Consider the following 18792-nt stretch of genomic DNA (forward strand, 5'->3'; position numbering starts at 1 on the left):
GCGTTGGCCGTCTCCAGAGCCGTGAGGTGCTTCGTGGAGAGTGGCGGCGCCTCCGCGGCGCGCTGCAGCTGCCCTGCGTGAGCGGATCGGGGCGGCCCAGCGGTGGCTCGGCGAGCCGCCAGCCAGCGGGTTCGTATAAATAGACATCGCGCGTGAGGCATCCTGCGGGGTAGCTCAGTGACAGCGTATAGTAAACAGGAGCTAAGCTCAAGTTCAGCTCCAGGCCTGCGTCCGAGTTCCCACACTTCGGAGAGCGGCAGAGGAGCGCCCGCTCCGCCCACACGAGGTTTGCTGCCGCTGGAAAAGAGGAGGGAGCTGTGCAAGGGCTGGGCTTTCCGCTCTTGCCCTGCCTCCTAGGGAGCGGTTATAAACGGAGAGCGTGCGCTGCCTGCGGACCTAGCGGGTAGGTTCCTGAGGGAGGCTCGCCCAGCTGCGTCCCCGGTGCCCCGGGAGAAAACCCACAGCTCGGCGCGGGCGTCACAGCAGTACCACTCGGTCTAGCAGTAGCCGTGCCGCCGACGTTCCCTCAGCGCTGGTACCGTCTTCTCTTGCCCTGCCTTACCGGGTGAAAAACTGAATTTTGTCTCGCTATCAAATTCTTTCAAGAACACAGGGTCTTTGGGACAAAAAAAAAAATACTATTCTGTTGTGCAAGATTTCCACCTTTCTTTTTCACGGAGTCCTAACCTCTTTTCTCAGACTGTTTCCCTGCCTAATTCTGAGTTTTTATAGGTAACAGTGGTTTCCAGAATGTCACCAAGGAAGCCTCTTTCTGGACATCAGCTCCTTTTACAATAATAAGAAAAGCAGAAGACATTTTTACCCTTTAAATTAGCATATACACACACACACASAGTATAGCAAGCTTAAGGTGCAGCTTCAGTATTCACTCAGATGAGCAAATCTAATACCATCAAAAAGATCAATCCCTTACTTGAAGAACTGGGTCCTAAAATAGCAAATGACTACATTCAAGAAAGGTGGAACAAAATTTTGTTCAAAGTTATGAAAATGCATCTAATTTATCTCCCCATGACTATCTGTGAGAGTTTCTTCCGCATGTGAGCTTGTCAAATTGACAGGATATACTTTGCAATCTGATCACTTCAAGACAGTAAAGTAAAGCTATGCTGGCCAGCTTCCCTCCATGGCAGGTTTGAGGCCTTATAATATTTTTCCTTTTCTTAATGCTGCATGCAAGTAATAAAAGTTAACTTTAAACTGCATGCTATCAAAGTAACTTAATAGCTCRTACTCCTCACTCACCACACTCCTGAAATTTTTGGATGAACTCACTGCACTAGTGTAGAGGGAATTAAAATCTTGTATAGTGGTAAGTGACCTGCAGTATTGTGTCCTGTATCACCTCCCCGGAGGTAAAAACTTGAAGTTCTTTTACAGCTGAATCCCTTTTCTTTAACTGCAGTAGTCTCACTAATAATTCATAGCTGATGCCRTAAAAATGACACATAAAACATTTATAAATTGTCTGAAAATACCTGGATTCTAATATTAGTAATAGTCTTAGCATTGATTGCACATAGATTGCATTTATGCATGTTCAATGAACAGATAGTATTGAGTGGCAGATTGAAATATAGTATCAAATATAGTATCTTGTATGTTCCATAAATGAGTTCACATTCTTGACTTTTTTTTTCTTTCTGCATAAATAAATATATATATGGTTTTGGTGAATTACATGCCTTGTAACAGCTAATCCATGTTCTGAATTACAGCAAAGTTCTAAYGGCCCTGTGAAGAAGTCTATGCGTGAGAAGGCTGTAGAACGCAGGAATGTTAATAAGGAGCACAACAGTAACTTTAAAGCGGGATACATTCCAATTGATGAAGACCGTCTCCATAAGACAGGCTTACGTGGCAGGAAAGGCAACTTGGCCATTTGTGTGATCGTTCTTCTTTTCATTTTGGCTGTCATCAATTTGATTGTGAGTATATTTAATAGGCTGTAAGCAATATTGGGATGTATTTCATTTTGATTGTTTATTAGAGAGAGAAAATTTACTCCACTGTGGCTGCAAAGCACTTAAAATGTACTATAGATTTCTCATTTTTCTTCTCTCCCTTTTGCTCTTTCATTATCAAGATTAGACAGGAAAATGGTTACCAGTTTAGACATCGCTATTTCAGTATCATGGTCCCAGCATGGAACCTGCCTGTTATCCAATACAAGAGTAGGAACTATGAAAGTCTCTAACTATTCTCAAAACTTTACAGCAAGTGTGTGAAGTGTTATTTGTGCAGTACAAATGCATTCAGGATAATTGGTCAGGCAGGAACACTGTACATACAATAACTGAACTACACGATTGTTAAAAATTAATCAGCTACTGTACTTTAAACCTCTCCTCTTGCTTATTACTAGTATTCACTAAACCACCTTTTTATTGCTTGGACACTGAAAAATAATGAATCATTTTTCATAACTAGACATCCACATCAGAAGGTACTTCCTTGTAGTTCAAGGGTAAGTAAGTATATACTGAGTTGCAATATTTTGTTCTGCGGAACTGTTTAGCTCATGATACCATGGTTACCCTTAAGCAGGAAAAAGATTTAAATGTGGGCATGATTTAATTTCAAACGTATGTATGTATGTGTATATGTGTATATACAAATTGTCATTTCAGATGAGTGTAAAAAGTAATGCAAAATGCATTTTAAAATCAAGTGTATGCTGATGTTTCTAGTAGAAATTAAACATACTAAAGTAAATTTACCCATACAACTCATTTAAACACTAGCATTAATAATTATTTCAAACATAAAATCTGTTAGTACAGTATTCTGCACAGGAAGACCTGAATGATCAAGTAAGCTTTAAAAACACCTGTTTATCTTTCAGATTACACTTGTTATCTGGGCTGTAATTCGAATTGGTCCCAATGGCTGTGACAGTATGGAGTTCCATGAGAGTGGCTTACTGAGGTTTAAGCAAGTGTCTGACATGGGCGTTATACATCCATTATATAAAAGCACWGTAGGAGGCAGACGTAATGAAGATTTGGTGATTACTGGAAATAATCAGCCTGTAAGTTATGTCATGAACTGAAACTTTATGAGCCACACTATGGAATGATGCTCACATTATGAATAAACATTACCTTTGAAACATCATTAACCTAAGAATTTGTTTCTGAAGATTGTATTTCAGCAAGGAACAACAAAGCTTAGTGTGGAGAAGGACAAAACTTCTATCACCAGTGACATTGGCATGGAATTTGTTGATCCACGGACACAGAACACCTTGTTCAGCACAGACTATGAAACTCATGAGTTTCACCTGCCAAATGGAGTTAAAATCTTGAATGTACAAAAGGCTTCTACAGAGAGGGTATGCCCTTTTTTCTCTTCTCTTTTTTTTTTAAACTATCACTCACTCTTTGCAAAAATTACAGAATTTCCTTTATTGCAGAATAATTAAATAAATTCTGCATTGTAATCTGATCTTTCAAGCTGGTTTAGAAATTTGATTAATATAGCTAAAAATGCAGCTTTTAAAACCTAAGTCACCTTTAAAAGTACAGTATAAATTAGAACTGGTATTATTAAATGAGTGTAAYATCTAGAATATCATATTATCTCCATTATCAGGATTAGAAAGCCTATATGTGTTTTTTTTTTAAGCATTTATGTGTCCGTGCACAGATAACTGTTTCAAAAAATAGAGTATATCTAAAAAGCTTTCTGTTCCTAATTACTTACAAACATAACTACCAGAATTTCAGGTATCATTTTCTTTTCATCAGTGATAAATTTTATTACARTCAGATTTTTAGACGTCTGATTGAAAATGTAGAGGACAGTAATAACATTATAGAAGTTCTATTAGCTTAAGGCTTCCAGGTTAAATATGTTCTTATAAAAAGACTAAAAAGAGTAAATATTTTAATTTATTTAATGCATATTATTTGTATATTTATGCAATATATGCATAGTTAATGCATAATAAATATTTGTTTGATGCATTTTAATGCATGCATTAAAGATATTGATCTTAGACTAAGATCATCATTCATAATAAAAGCTTACAGATAGAATACAATCATAGTTCTACTGTATAATATTAGTAGTGTCAGTGGATTTACAGGGGGTCAAGTGTATCTTGGGGAAGCAGTGACCAATTCTATTAAGGACAAACAAAAAAGAGMACTTAGCTTGTTATTTTTTATGTTTCCTCTGCAGGCTAACAGTTAACTAGTATGCTTCAGAGTCAAAAATAACAACTATAACTTTAAATAGAAGACCAAATTAAATGAATACAGAAAAACAAGTTTACATGATCACTGTTTACAGGAATGTTGTATTTGCTACCAGTGTTATATATCCCATATYACTCTTCCATGTAAATTGTTTATATTTTTATTGCAATCAAATGTTATGCAAGCAATAAGCTATTTTACATATTTCCATACTTAGGTAATCCTTGTTTCTATATGTAAGCACAGAAAGTAGCAAATAGGTGGAGGTTTTACGGGCATAGTGGGAGGACGGTGCAAAATACACTGATACTTTTTATTAAATTATTTAACAATATTTTTAAGTTGCTCAAACCCAGCTGGCACTTTTTTTRTTGTTCTGTAATATTCTTTTTGGTTTTTTATGTTTTTAGATTACCAGCAATGCAACGAGTGATCTAAACATAAAGGTTGATGGACGTGCTATTGTCCGTGGAAATGAAGGAGTTTTCATTACAGGCAAGACCATTGAGTTTCGCATGGGAGGTAACATGGAACTTAAAGCAGTAAGTATTTCAGATCAGCATTTAAGGAGCTTAGTTTCAAATACAGGCAGAGAGTAAACTCTTGTAGTTTTGTATGGATTCAAATTTTATATTGAATAGTCATGCATAAAAGTTTAGTTGCAGTTGGTGTATTTGGTAGGACTTTAAAAAGGTGAATTATTATCTTGCTTTTAACGAATGTTTCGACAGTTGTCAGGTGACAATGATTTATTCCTGTAAGATGCTACAAACCCATAAAGCAATTAAAGCTAAACTRTGGGCCTCTGCACTGAAATAGACACCAAAGGAAATACATATCCCCTTCTGGAAGCTTTATTGCAAACAGCCGCTTTTGACAGAGGAGCAGAGTGTACAGTCAGGAGCAGTACCTTCATGAGCTGTCACAGCAAGATTCACCAGCATTTATTTAAGCTTTTTTTKAGGTTAAGACTGTAGAGGACATAAAATGAGGAAAAATGTTAAAGGGGAAGGGAGGAAATAAAGATACATGCATCTGGGAATATAAGTGCAAACCTTGATTTCCATTTCATGTATGGATTTTTAGATTTACTGTGTTGGCTAATAGGTCAATAAAGTGAAGAACTATGTGTCAGCCTACTACTGTCTCTCTCAATAGCAACCTATCACTGGAATAGCAAAGTACTTTCCTGGTTATAATTGAGGAATTGGTGGACATTACTCACATTTAATTTAAAAATGAAAATTTCCCTATACATTTTTTAAAATGTTACTGAGTTCTACAGCCATCCTAATAATGTGATTTATTGATTAAACTTGTTCTTTTCAAAAACAGRCTGCTGTAGTTACATAAAAAGTTGTACTTTTAATTTTTTTTCCTCTCTCTTAATAGGAAAACAGCATTATCCTAAATGGAACAGTGATGGTCAGCCCGTCGCGATTGCCAAGTTCTTCTTATGGGGAACAGTTTAATAATGGTAACTGGCTGCGTTTCAAGCTCTGCATGTGCGCAGATGGAACACTGTTCAAGGTTCAAGTGACAGGTTATAACATGGGGTGTCAGACTTCTGTCAATCCATGTGGAGCCACACACTAAACACAAAGCACTACCAGGAGAGTTCTCTTCTGTGTTTACATTTGTTTGTATGAAGCAATTGCATGCCTTCAAGCATTAYTGTTTTTACAGCAGTTTATATTAACACTGATTATATAGTATTTTTAAACACAGGTTATGTTCAGCAGTATTGTTTCATCATCATATTTGTCCTTATAATGGCTCTGATTTAGTAAGGTGCTGTAACATGTTTCAATTTACATGCATACTGAAGTACCTTCCTGAATTGGGACTAATACAATATATTTAAAGGTAAYGTGATCGTGGAAATGATATGGACTGCCTTCAGTTGTCCCTAAAGTAGGTTTTTGTCCTGCCTCCCAAGACCTTGAAGATTGCCAAGAATAAAACTGCAGTTTGAAGCACTTCAGCAGGAATGTCAATGTGCTGTTCGAAGCAGATTGGTCTAATATAAGTGGCAAACTTCTGTTTCTTCTACTCACTCTCTTGCCAAATGTTGATATTAATGATAATATCATATTGATGATATAAAGATTTCTCTCCAAATAAGTGGTCTGTCATATGTGTACTAAAAGACAGGCAATGGCAGATTCACTTTTAAATACTGCATTACTTCTGCCACATAGTCTCATGGAGTTAAAAAAAGAAAGATTAATATCAATAATATTTGCAAAGTAATGTAGAGTATGGAAATATAATTTTTAATTTTGAAATATTCTAGCTGGTAATAATAGAAGTTATAATTACTGAAGTGTTTCTTGAGCTCCAGTATATCTGTGCAGTTTAGGTAGTATACATTTGCTTGATTTATGTGAAGTATTTATAAAATGTGTTTATATTAAAAGTACATTTTTTAATATTTACTGAAAATTTGCTCAGTCCAAAAGAAAAGTATTTTCCTGGGTGCTTTAATGTGAACAATATATTAATTTATTACTTAACACCTGGTAATCTGAAGCATGGCATGGCTATAAGAAGCAGTGTTTGAGATTAGATCTTTTTTCCATGAATATCAGTACTAATGCATTACTGAGAACCTCAGAATTAAATTCTGAATTTACCAAATTGTAAGTCTGCAATTCTAAATGTGATGGTATTGGATCCCACGACAGTATGGTAAACACATGTCTATCTGAACATGTCAACAGTGAAACTTTATGTATGATGAACTGAGACCTTACAGAAACTGTTATAGCCTTATAGATACTTTGGAGAGAGAAGGTGTTTTGTACTAAAAGACCAGCTCATTTTAAGATTCTCCCCTTCTTCGCATTTGTTTTTTAAAATATTTTTTATGCAGTAGCATCAAGTAACCTTAATGGAGGCCACAAAGGTGACTTGATAAGCACTTGACAAGTTTTTCCAGATAAGCACACACTATGCTTCCTGAAAGTTGTACAAATGTTACATATTAACTTCAGAATTGAATTTTTCATTTGTTACGGGAAGACAAATAACAATCTAGTTTTGTTTTATAGCTCRCAAAGCACAGAGAAATCCACCAAGGACAAGTCAGTCCCTGCTGCAAAGAACTTCCTATCTAAGGTTTTGATTCCTGCCTTTGACTAGAAGTCAGTAGGCTCTAAATGGGTGGAAGTGATTTTAGAGAGGGGAATTGGCAGGTCAGAGGGGTCACATAAGGGAAATATGTCAGTAAAATTGCATAAAGGCACAGCAGAAGTTTTGATTCTCAGTTTCAGGTCAGGGTTATTTTGAACAAAAATGGAATAAAATATAAGAAAAGTCACTTAATTGCTCACAGTAGAGATTATGGAAAAATGCTAACATTTTGCACACTACATTTATAGTTTTACTACAGTTAGTATTTATTAATTGTGTCAGAGATTTTGCTGAAAGCATGCATGCATACATCTTTTTGCTGCTCTAAATGGTGCMCTAATTGATATTTGTTACAATTAAGTGGTAGAAACAAACCATGACAGTGTTAGAACTTTTGTTCTCTTACTAATAGTAGTATCAGCAGAACCCTCAAAGCTGAAATAGATCTTGGTAAATAACAAATACTGCCTTGATAAATAGACTACATATAAAGAACACACTATAGCTCTTGGCTGGTTAACACTGTTATTTCTATGTGGTAATACTAGATTCTTTACCTGTAACTATCAGAATTCTTTTTAAAATACTACATGCTGAAAAAATTGTCACAAAGCTACTTTTAAATTATGATTTGGATAATTGTTTTTTGAAGTGTAGATTTTCAGTCAAAACTGAGAAAAACAATTTTACAGATAGCAATGAATATAAATTATCAATTTGTTGGCCATTATTTATGTACTGTTAATGTATTTTGTTGCTTTCACTACAGAGTTTGAGAAATGTTGGTGCTTTACATGCCTTGTGGTGTGCATTTTTTGTGGTTTATCTTTTAATTGCCTAACATACATTTTTCTGTACTTGTTAAAAATACTGTGTGAAAYTTATTTCAATCTTGCGGATGCACTTGAGAGTCTAGATGTATTTAAAGACCAGACTACATGCCTTTAAAAAATACAGCACTGGGTACTTTAAAACAACTTGTATGTGAAGAATTATCTGCATCTGTAAAGGTGGTGGATGTTTCAGTAAGTAAAAGACAATTTGATTTCTCACCTTTGTTTTGAAATGGAACAATAAATTCTAAGACACAACTGTGGTTTAGAAGTGTTACTTGCAAGAATGTAGTCTCATTAAAATACATTGTTGTGCTATTGACAATGAAGCTAGTTATTAACTGAAAGTATGAAAAACCATTCCACATCTGTTTGTCATACATTATAACTGGTGGACTTTGCTCAGTGATAATAGCGTATGATACCAGAAGTTAGTTCAAAAGTCTCCACTCTTTTTAGTTCTTGAGTTCCTGAGAAGCTGTGTTTCTCGAGTTAAGGACAGGAAAAGTAAGAAAAGGTCTGGATTGTTTTGGGAGAGGTGGAAGGTGGGGGAAGGGTTACCAATTTCTTTCTTTTCTTTCAAAAATGCTTTTTGGAAAAAACCTAAGACTCCAAAACTGTATGTTTAAGGTAGAACACTGGCAATGGTTTGTGTGGTTGGTTTTTTGTTTGTTTTTTTAATCTTAAAAGTATTTCTGCTTTCTATTTGATTGTAGTTATGCTGAACTTACGATAATTTTACATTTTACACATAGATATTATGGATAGCCTTCACTTGAGTGTCATAGCTGTGCTCCTTTCCTGYAACCTTTCTGGATCGATGGAAACCAAGTCGCACCAGATTCTTTCTGATATTTATCATCATCATTCAGAATGTCGGCGGGATGGGAAGTTCTTAGTGAATTGTTCATTTACTGGAATATCTGCTATTCCGGAAGATGTATCACAAACAGTGATAACAGCTGATTTAAGTTACAACAACATTAAAACATTCCTGTGCACCAATGGCAGAAATGAAGAATGGATGCTGAAACACTTGAATCTCAGTAACAACCTGATTTCTGAACTCTCCTTTACTACTTTTAGAAATTTATCAGCCTTAGAAACTCTAAACCTCAATGGTAATGCTCTCTACACCCTCACACTGGAAATACCTAGAGCTGCACACATGTCTGAAGAGTACAGAGAAGCCTATCATCTCTTGCCTGCTTTGAAAGTATTATCAGTTGAAAGAAACAATCTTAATACAATTCCTAGAGGTAAGTATTTCAAAACCTTTAAGTACATCACCCAAGAGAGAAGATGTATGAAATAATACCTAACATTAACTTACTGACTTTAGAATACAACCATCTAATTTAGTTACGTTTAAGGTGAGGGAAAGTTCCACCTGAGTGCAAATACAGAGACCAGAGCAAATGGGTTCTTTGGGCTTGGGTTTGTTTATACAGTCTTTGTAATTACAATGCCTTAGTGCCAGTCAAATGTTACCAAATTTATCTGAGAGGCAAAGGAGTATTTTTTCCTTGTTTTATAGAAAGGGAAGTAAAAATGTTTGGAATTAAAACATCAGCCTCCAAGTCTCTATTGTGAGCCTTAACATCAAGAAAATGACGGATAAGGGATTTCATACTATTCAGAAGAAAGTCAATACTCTGTTAAATACTGAAATGGGAGCAAGTTTATAAGTCAGGAAAACATTCTGTTCAATTCAGAAAAATTACTGTATTCACTGCCATCTCTTCATTAACACTTTCAAGAGAGAACACCCAAAGTGACAAATTCTATTAATGACAGTGAATTAAGTCTTCAGTAAACTTCTAGAAAGTATTTGCTAGTCACTGAAGTATGCTAAGCATACCCTTTACAACAGCCTGTGCCCTCAGAAACAGACAATTCACTTTGTTCAAAAAGTGCTTAAATAAAGCAAAAGCAACTCAACCCTACATATTCATTTGTTAAATTTTACTGATCTCTGATACCATCATATTCTTTAGGCTTGAACTTCAAAAATACTGGGGGAGGGAAATGGCATATCTCATAATGTCATCAAAGAGAATAATCCTGAAATTGCACAGGATTTAGGTCTATCATTCCCCTCTTTTGATACCAAATTCTCTGGCATGCAGTAAACGTTTGCTTCATTATTTTGCTAAGTGTATATGTAAGTATCTAAAAAGTTTCCTTGGGGAAAGTATAGAAATAGCTTATACTATAAAATACATTGATGAGATTTTGATTTTTTGCTATAAATAACAATGTACTATTATTACAGAATGCCATACTGGGTTAGAAAGACTACACTTTAAGAGATTCCAATAACTTCTAGATGTTAAAAATCAAATTGCTACACATCATGCTATGATACACCTAAATTGTATTTAAATCCCATATTCATTTAAATGTGTGTTCAGAACTTTATTTTCATTCCCCCAAATACTTCATTGACCTTCTGTTTATTAAGCTCTGGTATGGGAGACGTTGTAAGAAGCTCAAGCTTAAATTCTGAAGTAGTTTGACTATAAAGAAACCCTTCTCTCAACGTTCAAGATAGATAGGGCCACAGTCAGTGCCATACTAGTGTACACTTTTGGCACAAACGTAGCTTCAAGCAGGCAAGCTGCAAATCTTCATAAATATGCAAGGAAGAAATGATGGAACTGCCAGAACTTCTGAATGCCTTTCATAGTACCTTCCTCTAGATGTACAGGAGGAGCAAATTATTCTGTCAGCCTTTTGCAATAAGCTCAGAGATAGTTACTCAGCAAAGAGGAGGAGCAAGCTGGCATTCAAGATTTCCTGTAAACTTGATGACACCAAGTGCAAAATTTTTAAGCAGAATTAGTAGCTTCTAAATAATGCCCTATGATCAAAAAAAAATCACCCACAAGTGACGTCTGTTACAAAACTGTGCTGATGCTGAACATGCAGGTGCAGCCTTCCATTCAGAATTTGCAGGTTGGAGTTATAAAGGCTCCTTGCAGAGTGTCTCAGAAAAATGAGGCATCCTTAGTTTTTAAAACAGCCACATACACAAGACAGATGCTATCATAACTAGGAAACGCTGGTGAATAAGCTGATATGCTTAATATCAGGCATGCAACCATAATCAACACAAACTAAGTTTTAGTTTTCAGTCAGCTTTACATCCCATGACTATGGGTCAAATAATTCTATATATGAAAAATGTACATTAACTTGAAGATAGCAATGAATAGGAGACATTTTGTCACTTTTTGCATCTCTCCCTTTCATTTACTATCAACATACTATGATTCAAAAAACAGGGTATATTCTGCCCTTTTTCACACTCCTCCCTTCCCATCTCTAATTCTCCAAAGAGATGTGCTCAAAGTACAGAGATCATGGCCATGTTACTGCTTTTATGGATGTCTGAATTCAAAAAAAAAAAAATCATTGATTTGTAAATATATTAAGGTGCCTGCTGTTGATGCCATACAACTTCTAAAACGGGTAACACCAYTGAATAGAAAAGACGTGATAAATCAAAGCCTGCAGTAGCTAGCTGCAACAGACAGTAATCGAAGGAATGTTGTCACAAGGAGTTTTAAAAAGCTGCTGGACACGTTTAGAAAAACAAGAATAAGAAAAACAAAAATGTTTTAYGTTTTAGGACTAGGAATGCTGCAGTCTTTACAAACCGTTCATTTGTCATCCAATGACATATTACAAATTGATCTGAATGATTTTCAAAACTGCTCACAACTGAAGAATATCTACTTACAAGACAACAAGGTCACTAAAATTCATCCAGACGCCTTCAAGGATCTCCACAAATTACAGGTTAGAAACAGTTGTAATACTGGTTTGTGTGTTTTGTATTAATTCTTGTTCATGATACTAATGTTTAACTATTCAGAAAAGATTATATTAGTCTTTATTATATTAGCATACAATTATAAAAATTAAAGCTAATGCTGAAAATAACCATTTTTTGTGTATTTAATATATAGACATACACACTCTTAACTATACAAAATACATCCTTAAAATAAAAAAAATATCAATGGCATGAACTTCAATTCACAGCTGGAGGACAGAACAATATGCGATTTATTTTTCTTGTAAATATTTTAAAGCAGTCTGATTTTTAAAGGCATCCTTTTAGCATCATCTCTCTGATTCACAACACTGATTTATGTTCATTTAAACTTACTGGAGCACATCTGTGACATGAAAAGCTTGTAAACAGATTTTACAAACAGATTATATAAACAGATTTATTTAAAAAGCAAGGAAAGCTTTAAATGGCAAAAGTCAGACTATGGCCAGATATCAACAGCTATGAAGTAGCAAGCACACTATACCATATACACGGATATACTGTGCTTTAGGCCAATGTGTTGGAGCAAGGTAGGACCTAGTCAATTTTAAATTTGGATTATTCATCTGTGGGGGGAAAGGAGAAGGAGAAAAAAAAATCAATCGTTATTGGCTATGGATCCATTACAGGACAGAACTTAATTTTTAATCAGTAACTTTACCTTGTGCCGGATAACTATTTTAGCAAAGGTCCCAACATTCATTCATTTATCCATCCATCTTAATGGCCCAACAACTCATTTTCTACAATTTAATACATGCACATCAGTTTTACTTTTCCTTCTGGGTTTTGTGAACAGATGCATCTACCCTGCAAACTGCTTTCTGGCAAGACAGATACACTCCAAAAGGTGTTGCTGGTGCTACAGCAGCCAAACTATTATTGTTACTCAACCACCTCCATATCCCTACACTACACTGTGCAGTACAGACTTGTTAATATCTTCTATACAGAAAGAAAAATAGGATACATACAGGAATAGGTGAAGGCTGGTACAGAAGTTATCTAGGATAGTCTATTAGTTTTCTGCGAGTTGAAAGAGGGACTCGAGCAGAAAAGAAATACAGAAATACATTTAAGTACTCTTAACCAAGTACACACCAGATTTTAGCTACCCATCTCTCACACTTACTCCAAGCATAAATTGGTATTTAGTTGACCCAGTGTATGTACATGTATATATAAATATATATACACACATACATGTATCATTTCATTTTGCCACAAAGTATTAAAGCATTATCTACCTCTGATGCCTACTAAAGGGAATAAGATACTACTGAGATAGATTGTTCTGATTTTACARTTTTTTTAAAAATTATTTTTGTGTGCACAGAAAAGCATTATCACGTCCCTACGCCACACAGATTAAATCAAAATCTCAGTGGTCTTCTAACAGTAAGACTTCGAAAAAGAAAGTGCCATCAGGACAGTATTATAGATAATTTCCTATCTGCAGGGAGGTTCACAAAGGGAAAGGACCATACTTCTGTGGCATTCTCCTTTCCCACACATGTGCACATCCTTTTAATCCTCCATTCCTTCTGCATATGCGCACACATCCCTCTTCCATTCCCTCCAAGAAACCCAAAACCCTAAAATGATACCATATATCCTTACCAATCAACTTCAGCRCAGTTGAGTTGAGAAAAAATTCCAGAGGAGTTTCAGAGGAGATATGGCTGTAGAGGCCGTTTCTAAGGAGACCACAGAGCCATGACAAAGCATATGGTGTTTTCATGACAGAAAGCCTTTTGCATCATTTCTGCACCCAAGGGCAAAATTTAATAGACAGTCATGATGAGAACCATGTGACAGTCCCAGTCATACAGATAAGAGTATTCTACAATGAAAGAGAGCTAAATATAATTCAATCCTTTTTTTCATCTAAATCAAAAAGCTTAGAATAATATACTTGAAATTCTAAAGTTATATTGTTCCCATTTCTTTAGAAATGCTTGCTATACTAAAAAAAGTTATTGTTGACAATACACCAGTTCAGATTCTATTCCAAGACTTGATAAACTGATTCTGAATGAATTAATTTTGAATGAATTATTTCCAAATAGGTTGTGGATCTCCGTGGAAATGCTCTGACCACCCTTCCACCACAGGTATTAATCAATTCGAACATATTTCAACTTGGAGTGGATTCATCAACTAATCCCTGGATACGTAGCTGCAGACTAAATGCTTTCAAACATTTAATTCATATTCTTTTTGACTCAATGAGGAAAAAGTGGAATATTTCATGCAATAAATTTGCTAACAATTTACGGAAACCTCTCCTGCCTCTTTCAAGCTTCCATTTACACTGCAGTGACAGTGTTTCATTTAAAACAACTGTAATCCCAAAAGGAAAGACATCTGTGCTGAACTGTGACTTGGATAACAAAATGGGTACGTAAAACAGACTGTTCATACACTGCTAAAATCCAAATGCATGCAGAATGATAAAAGAAATTTGTTCAAAAAAGAACTGAGAAACAATCTAACAGGCATATTATTTGCTTAGAAAGTATGTCAATTAGAATACTGGAAAGTCAGTTTTCCCCAAAACATCTTAATCTCCTATCTTGCATCCAACTAGTAAATTATACTAATATATAAATATACACAACRAAGTTTAAATAAGTATGTTATAAATCAATTAATGCTTGGACACAAGAGACAACTAGGCTTTATTTCTTACTATTGTGATTAATAGCTATGGGGTAGTCATATTGGGACACACAGAAAGATGAGAAGGGATGCAATAGTGTTTCTAGTGCTTAGTTATAGCAAAACGAGATGAAAAACTATTTGCATGTGAAAGAGAAAGGAGCTATATTTCTCCTACAGAAGTACAGCCACTGAAGACTGCAGCACAGTTCACTCAGCAAACAAATTCAGCATATGCAATTAATAGGGAATACTTGAAGTGCCAATGACAAGTTCTACAAAGCTAAGGTTTTCTCCGTGTAGAAGAAAAACGAAGACAGAACTTAAAGGAGGTGCATTTATCTTGTGCCATAAGCCAAAGCAGTTTCACTCCAACAGACTAAGAGCACTCAGAGGTGATAAGCCTTTCCATTTGGAGTGCTTTATCCCCAAACGAAAGTACCTTGGGTTGATCAAATACACCACCTGCTTTATCTATTTTCAAGGAAAGTCATGGAGAAAAATGTGATCATGGGATTAAAAACAACACATTAGATTGTACCAAAAATGAACTGTAAACCCAAGCAGATACAAAAGCAAACACGTACACACAATCTTGAAACATACTCCCCAAAGCCAACAAGCAGCTATTCCCTGCAGTAGCTGAAGTCTGGAATAATCARTAGGTAGGTACAAATACCCTTGGTTTTCAAACATTTTTGTTCCAGTCAAAGCAGTAACCACATGAAAAAAAAAATCACAGTTGCCGAAACACTGATAGTTAACTATGGATTAAATTTTTACCTAATAGCTCCATGTAGCCACCATGCTGAAAAAGGGGTGGCTCTGAGTACAGATCTTGCATGAAGTAGATTAGCACGTATTCCCASTATGACCCAGAACATCTTTATGTACTGGAATTACATAAATTCCAGTGATTTCCCCTCCTACCCATGCTAATTTTCTTATAAATATTGGTAGTAAGACACTGTATGTGCTGCATTTTAAGTGTGGAGAAGAACAAAGTGATTTAATAGACATTTGGCCCAGTATTTAATGATTATAGATGGATAAAAAGAAAACATGGATCATAAGAATAAAATGTTACATCTTAATCAGAGATGGTCATAGAATATCTATAGAAATAAACTGACCCTTCAATCCTAGCATTTTCTACTTTTAAGGCAAACTTAATTCATGTTTTCTTTTATTTCAGGTAATGAGGTCTCTTGGTGGACACCTACCGGCAGAATTTCAAAAGATATTAGTCTTCCTCACATGACACTGGATAAAATGAATAATTTAGTAATACACAATGCTGACAGAACTGTTGAAGGATTTTATGTGTGTACTTTTAATACAATAAGGAAGAAATTTCTCATCTACAATATAGAGGTAAAGGAAAAGCTTTCAACTTCTTTGGCTAGAAAAACCCGGGATACTAACACCGTTTTTAGACAAGGAAAAACTGAGCAAGACTTTGCATTGGCTGTCTGCCTCTCCGTGTTCATTACATTTGTTTGTGCTTTTTGTCTGGGTGCTTTTGCCAGACCCTACCTTGTGACCTTGTGGAGACTCATGCGCAGAAACAAGAATTCAACTTCAGAACACATTTATTCTAATCAAGCTTTTTCAAATGAAACTCTGGGCAGAGAGTGTTCTGCAAGCATACCTACAAATACACAGAATAATTTGTCCATCTGTAATGAAAATCCTTTTAAAAACACATGTATTTTTCCTACAGAAACTTCTAGGTTGTATGAAAATGTCATTTATAGTAATGTATGTGCACCAAATACTGAGGAAAAGTACCAGAAGCAAATCAGTAATGAGATCAAACCTAAGCAAGAATCAGTGTTTTCAAATAGCAAAGCAACTAATATCGCCGAGATTTATACAGAGGTTGATCAGACTGGACAATCTTCTGTAAGGATGGACTGCAAAAACAGCAATGAAATAACACCAAGAAAATTAACAAATAATGACATTTCATTACATGAAGATTTAAATTACGCAAATAATGAAGACTCAGGGAAGAGCAATTTCCCTCCCATACCCAGCAGACTGAACGCTGACTCTTACTCAATTCACACTGAATCTTCAGGTTTAGATTTACCTTACACAGGAGAGAGTGGCTTTCCATTTTCTGGAATACAGATGCATACAAATGTGCAAAACTCTGGGAACAGTAAGATAACTAACAAATCTGATCTGCTGCAGTCTGAGATTACAGAGGCTACACCAGATTCTCCTGAACGGAAAGACATGATCTCACGTAACGAACCCCACAAACCCTTAAGAGCTACACTATTTGTGCCCAGAACACAAAACTGTGATGAAGAGCTTGGTGTAAACAGTAAAATAAATAAAATCAGTGATGCAGATTTTATTTTACCGAATAGCTGCCAGAAAGATATAAATAATGAGAATTTAAACACCTACCTAACAAAAGAAAATTCTCTTACGGAATACTATAAACCAGAAGGTACTAATGAAAAAGATGATTTAGCAGATGTATTTGGTGATAGCTCTTCAGATGAAGGGACTTCATTTACATTGAGCGACTGTAGTTCTTTAGCAGATTTTGAACTGGGACAACCTAGCGACAATCTCCAAGGCTGTCAATCGTCACTAGAAAAAGCAGATACAAACAATGGAACTGGTAAGTTCTCAGCAGTGCCAGAGCCTCCAAGCCTTGCTGCTGAACTTCAGCATACTGGAAAAGATGAAAACATGACCAATGCCTATTTTGAAACCACTGTTAATTATGCATCAGATACTACCATGTCTGAAACAGAACTACCTTACACTAACACATGCGGTGATGATCGTGTAACTGTGTCAGATTCTGACACAACCACTTTTACAAGTCAAGAAGTTCCTGAAACGTTTAAGTGTTTTACCAATACAGAGTCGACAATTCAAAACTCTATTTCCGACCCCCTCTGCAAGCAAAATACAAAATTTAATGATAAAATGTTGGCTTCATCAAAACATTCTCCCACATATGCATCACATACAGAGAACACTCCTTCCAAAGAGGCAGACTTGCAGCTCTATTATTTTTCCACTCAACCCCAGCATTTTCAGAGATTCAGTCCCACTGAACAAAAAGAAAATGCAGAGATCAGTGCAGAAGAGCACACAGAGAGGAGTTCCTCTGAAGAGAACAGCAGCGAAGGGGATATTACATTAAGAAGAAACACAAATACATCTGCGTACAATCACTTTACATTTGCTCCCATCGATTTTGGTTTGAATCAAATCATTGGAGAAACGTCACTACCATGTTCCAACATAGCCATCAATGAATCATCTCTTCAGTCTCAGCCTCAAAGCACAACTGAAAGATGTGCAATGGTTATTTCTGAGAAAGACGACTCATTACCACAGGGGAAGCAAGTAAAAATGCCTAAGATTTGTGCAGAGAAAATGCAAAAAGGCTTTAATAAAAGAGAATTTTATGAGGATACAGAAACGCAAGATAGCATCAATTGTCGCCTGCCCGAAGAAATGCAGTCTTGCAATGTTAGGGCAAATTTGCATCCTCTTAACTGTTCTGGGAAAACAGAGTCAGTCTTCAACATAGAAGATTATTCCCATCTGGATCAGAGTGAAGAAAATGCATATTGCTCACGACACACACACAGCTTCTTTAATGAAAGCACACAATACAGTTTATGGTCATTCCCACGAAAGACTATAGGAAATACAATCTCCAGAAAGACCAGTTCCAGCGAGACAGAGGATTACACTACTTTGACAGAATTGGAAAGTAATTCTACAACAGCTGTCTATCTCCAAAATTCAGGTGAAAAACTTGATCAAAAAAATACAACCAATTTAGCTCAGGGTCACTTTTTTGTTAAGAAGAAAAGAGCATTTGATGGATTTGCTAATGTTTTGCAAAGCAGGAGAACAAACTGCAATAAATGAGGTATAAAAATGTAAAACCACAACACTTGGGACTCCCACAGAGATGATGTCATACAGGAGGTGAAAAAATGACTCTGTCTTAAAAATGAAGTTCTCTGGCTCCTGGTAACTCCTAAACACCGATTTTATTTCCCCTCACCCCCTCAGTACAATAATCTGCCTTTAGCTTCAGAAGAACAAG

General features: G+C 35.8%; 2 protein-coding genes across 2 annotated transcripts; both read left to right on the forward strand.

Annotated features, from left to right (window-relative positions):
• The first annotated feature begins 646 nt into the window (after window positions 1-646).
• Window positions 647-8449, forward strand: SGCB (sarcoglycan beta). The gene is made up of 6 exons (XM_085322907.1): window positions 647-1154; window positions 1740-1949; window positions 2867-3052; window positions 3164-3355; window positions 4634-4765; window positions 5616-8449. The coding sequence occupies exons 1-6, from the start codon at window positions 1128-1130 to the stop codon at window positions 5817-5819; spliced, it is 951 nt and encodes a 316-aa protein (XP_085179033.1). The 5' UTR covers window positions 647-1127; the 3' UTR covers window positions 5820-8449.
• A 93-nt stretch (window positions 8450-8542) lies between these two features.
• Window positions 8543-18792, forward strand: LRRC66 (leucine rich repeat containing 66). Its single transcript, XM_085322908.1, has 4 exons — window positions 8543-9450; window positions 11826-11995; window positions 14105-14435; window positions 15892-18792. Exons 1-4 carry the CDS (start codon window positions 8952-8954, stop codon window positions 18609-18611), a joined length of 3720 nt encoding a protein of 1239 aa, XP_085179034.1. The 5' UTR covers window positions 8543-8951; the 3' UTR covers window positions 18612-18792.

Source organism: Rhea americana, unplaced genomic scaffold (assembly GCF_003343005.1).
Source record: "Rhea americana isolate MKP2758 unplaced genomic scaffold, rheAme1 scaffold_8, whole genome shotgun sequence".
Classification (NCBI taxonomy): Eukaryota; Metazoa; Chordata; class Aves; order Rheiformes; family Rheidae; genus Rhea; species Rhea americana.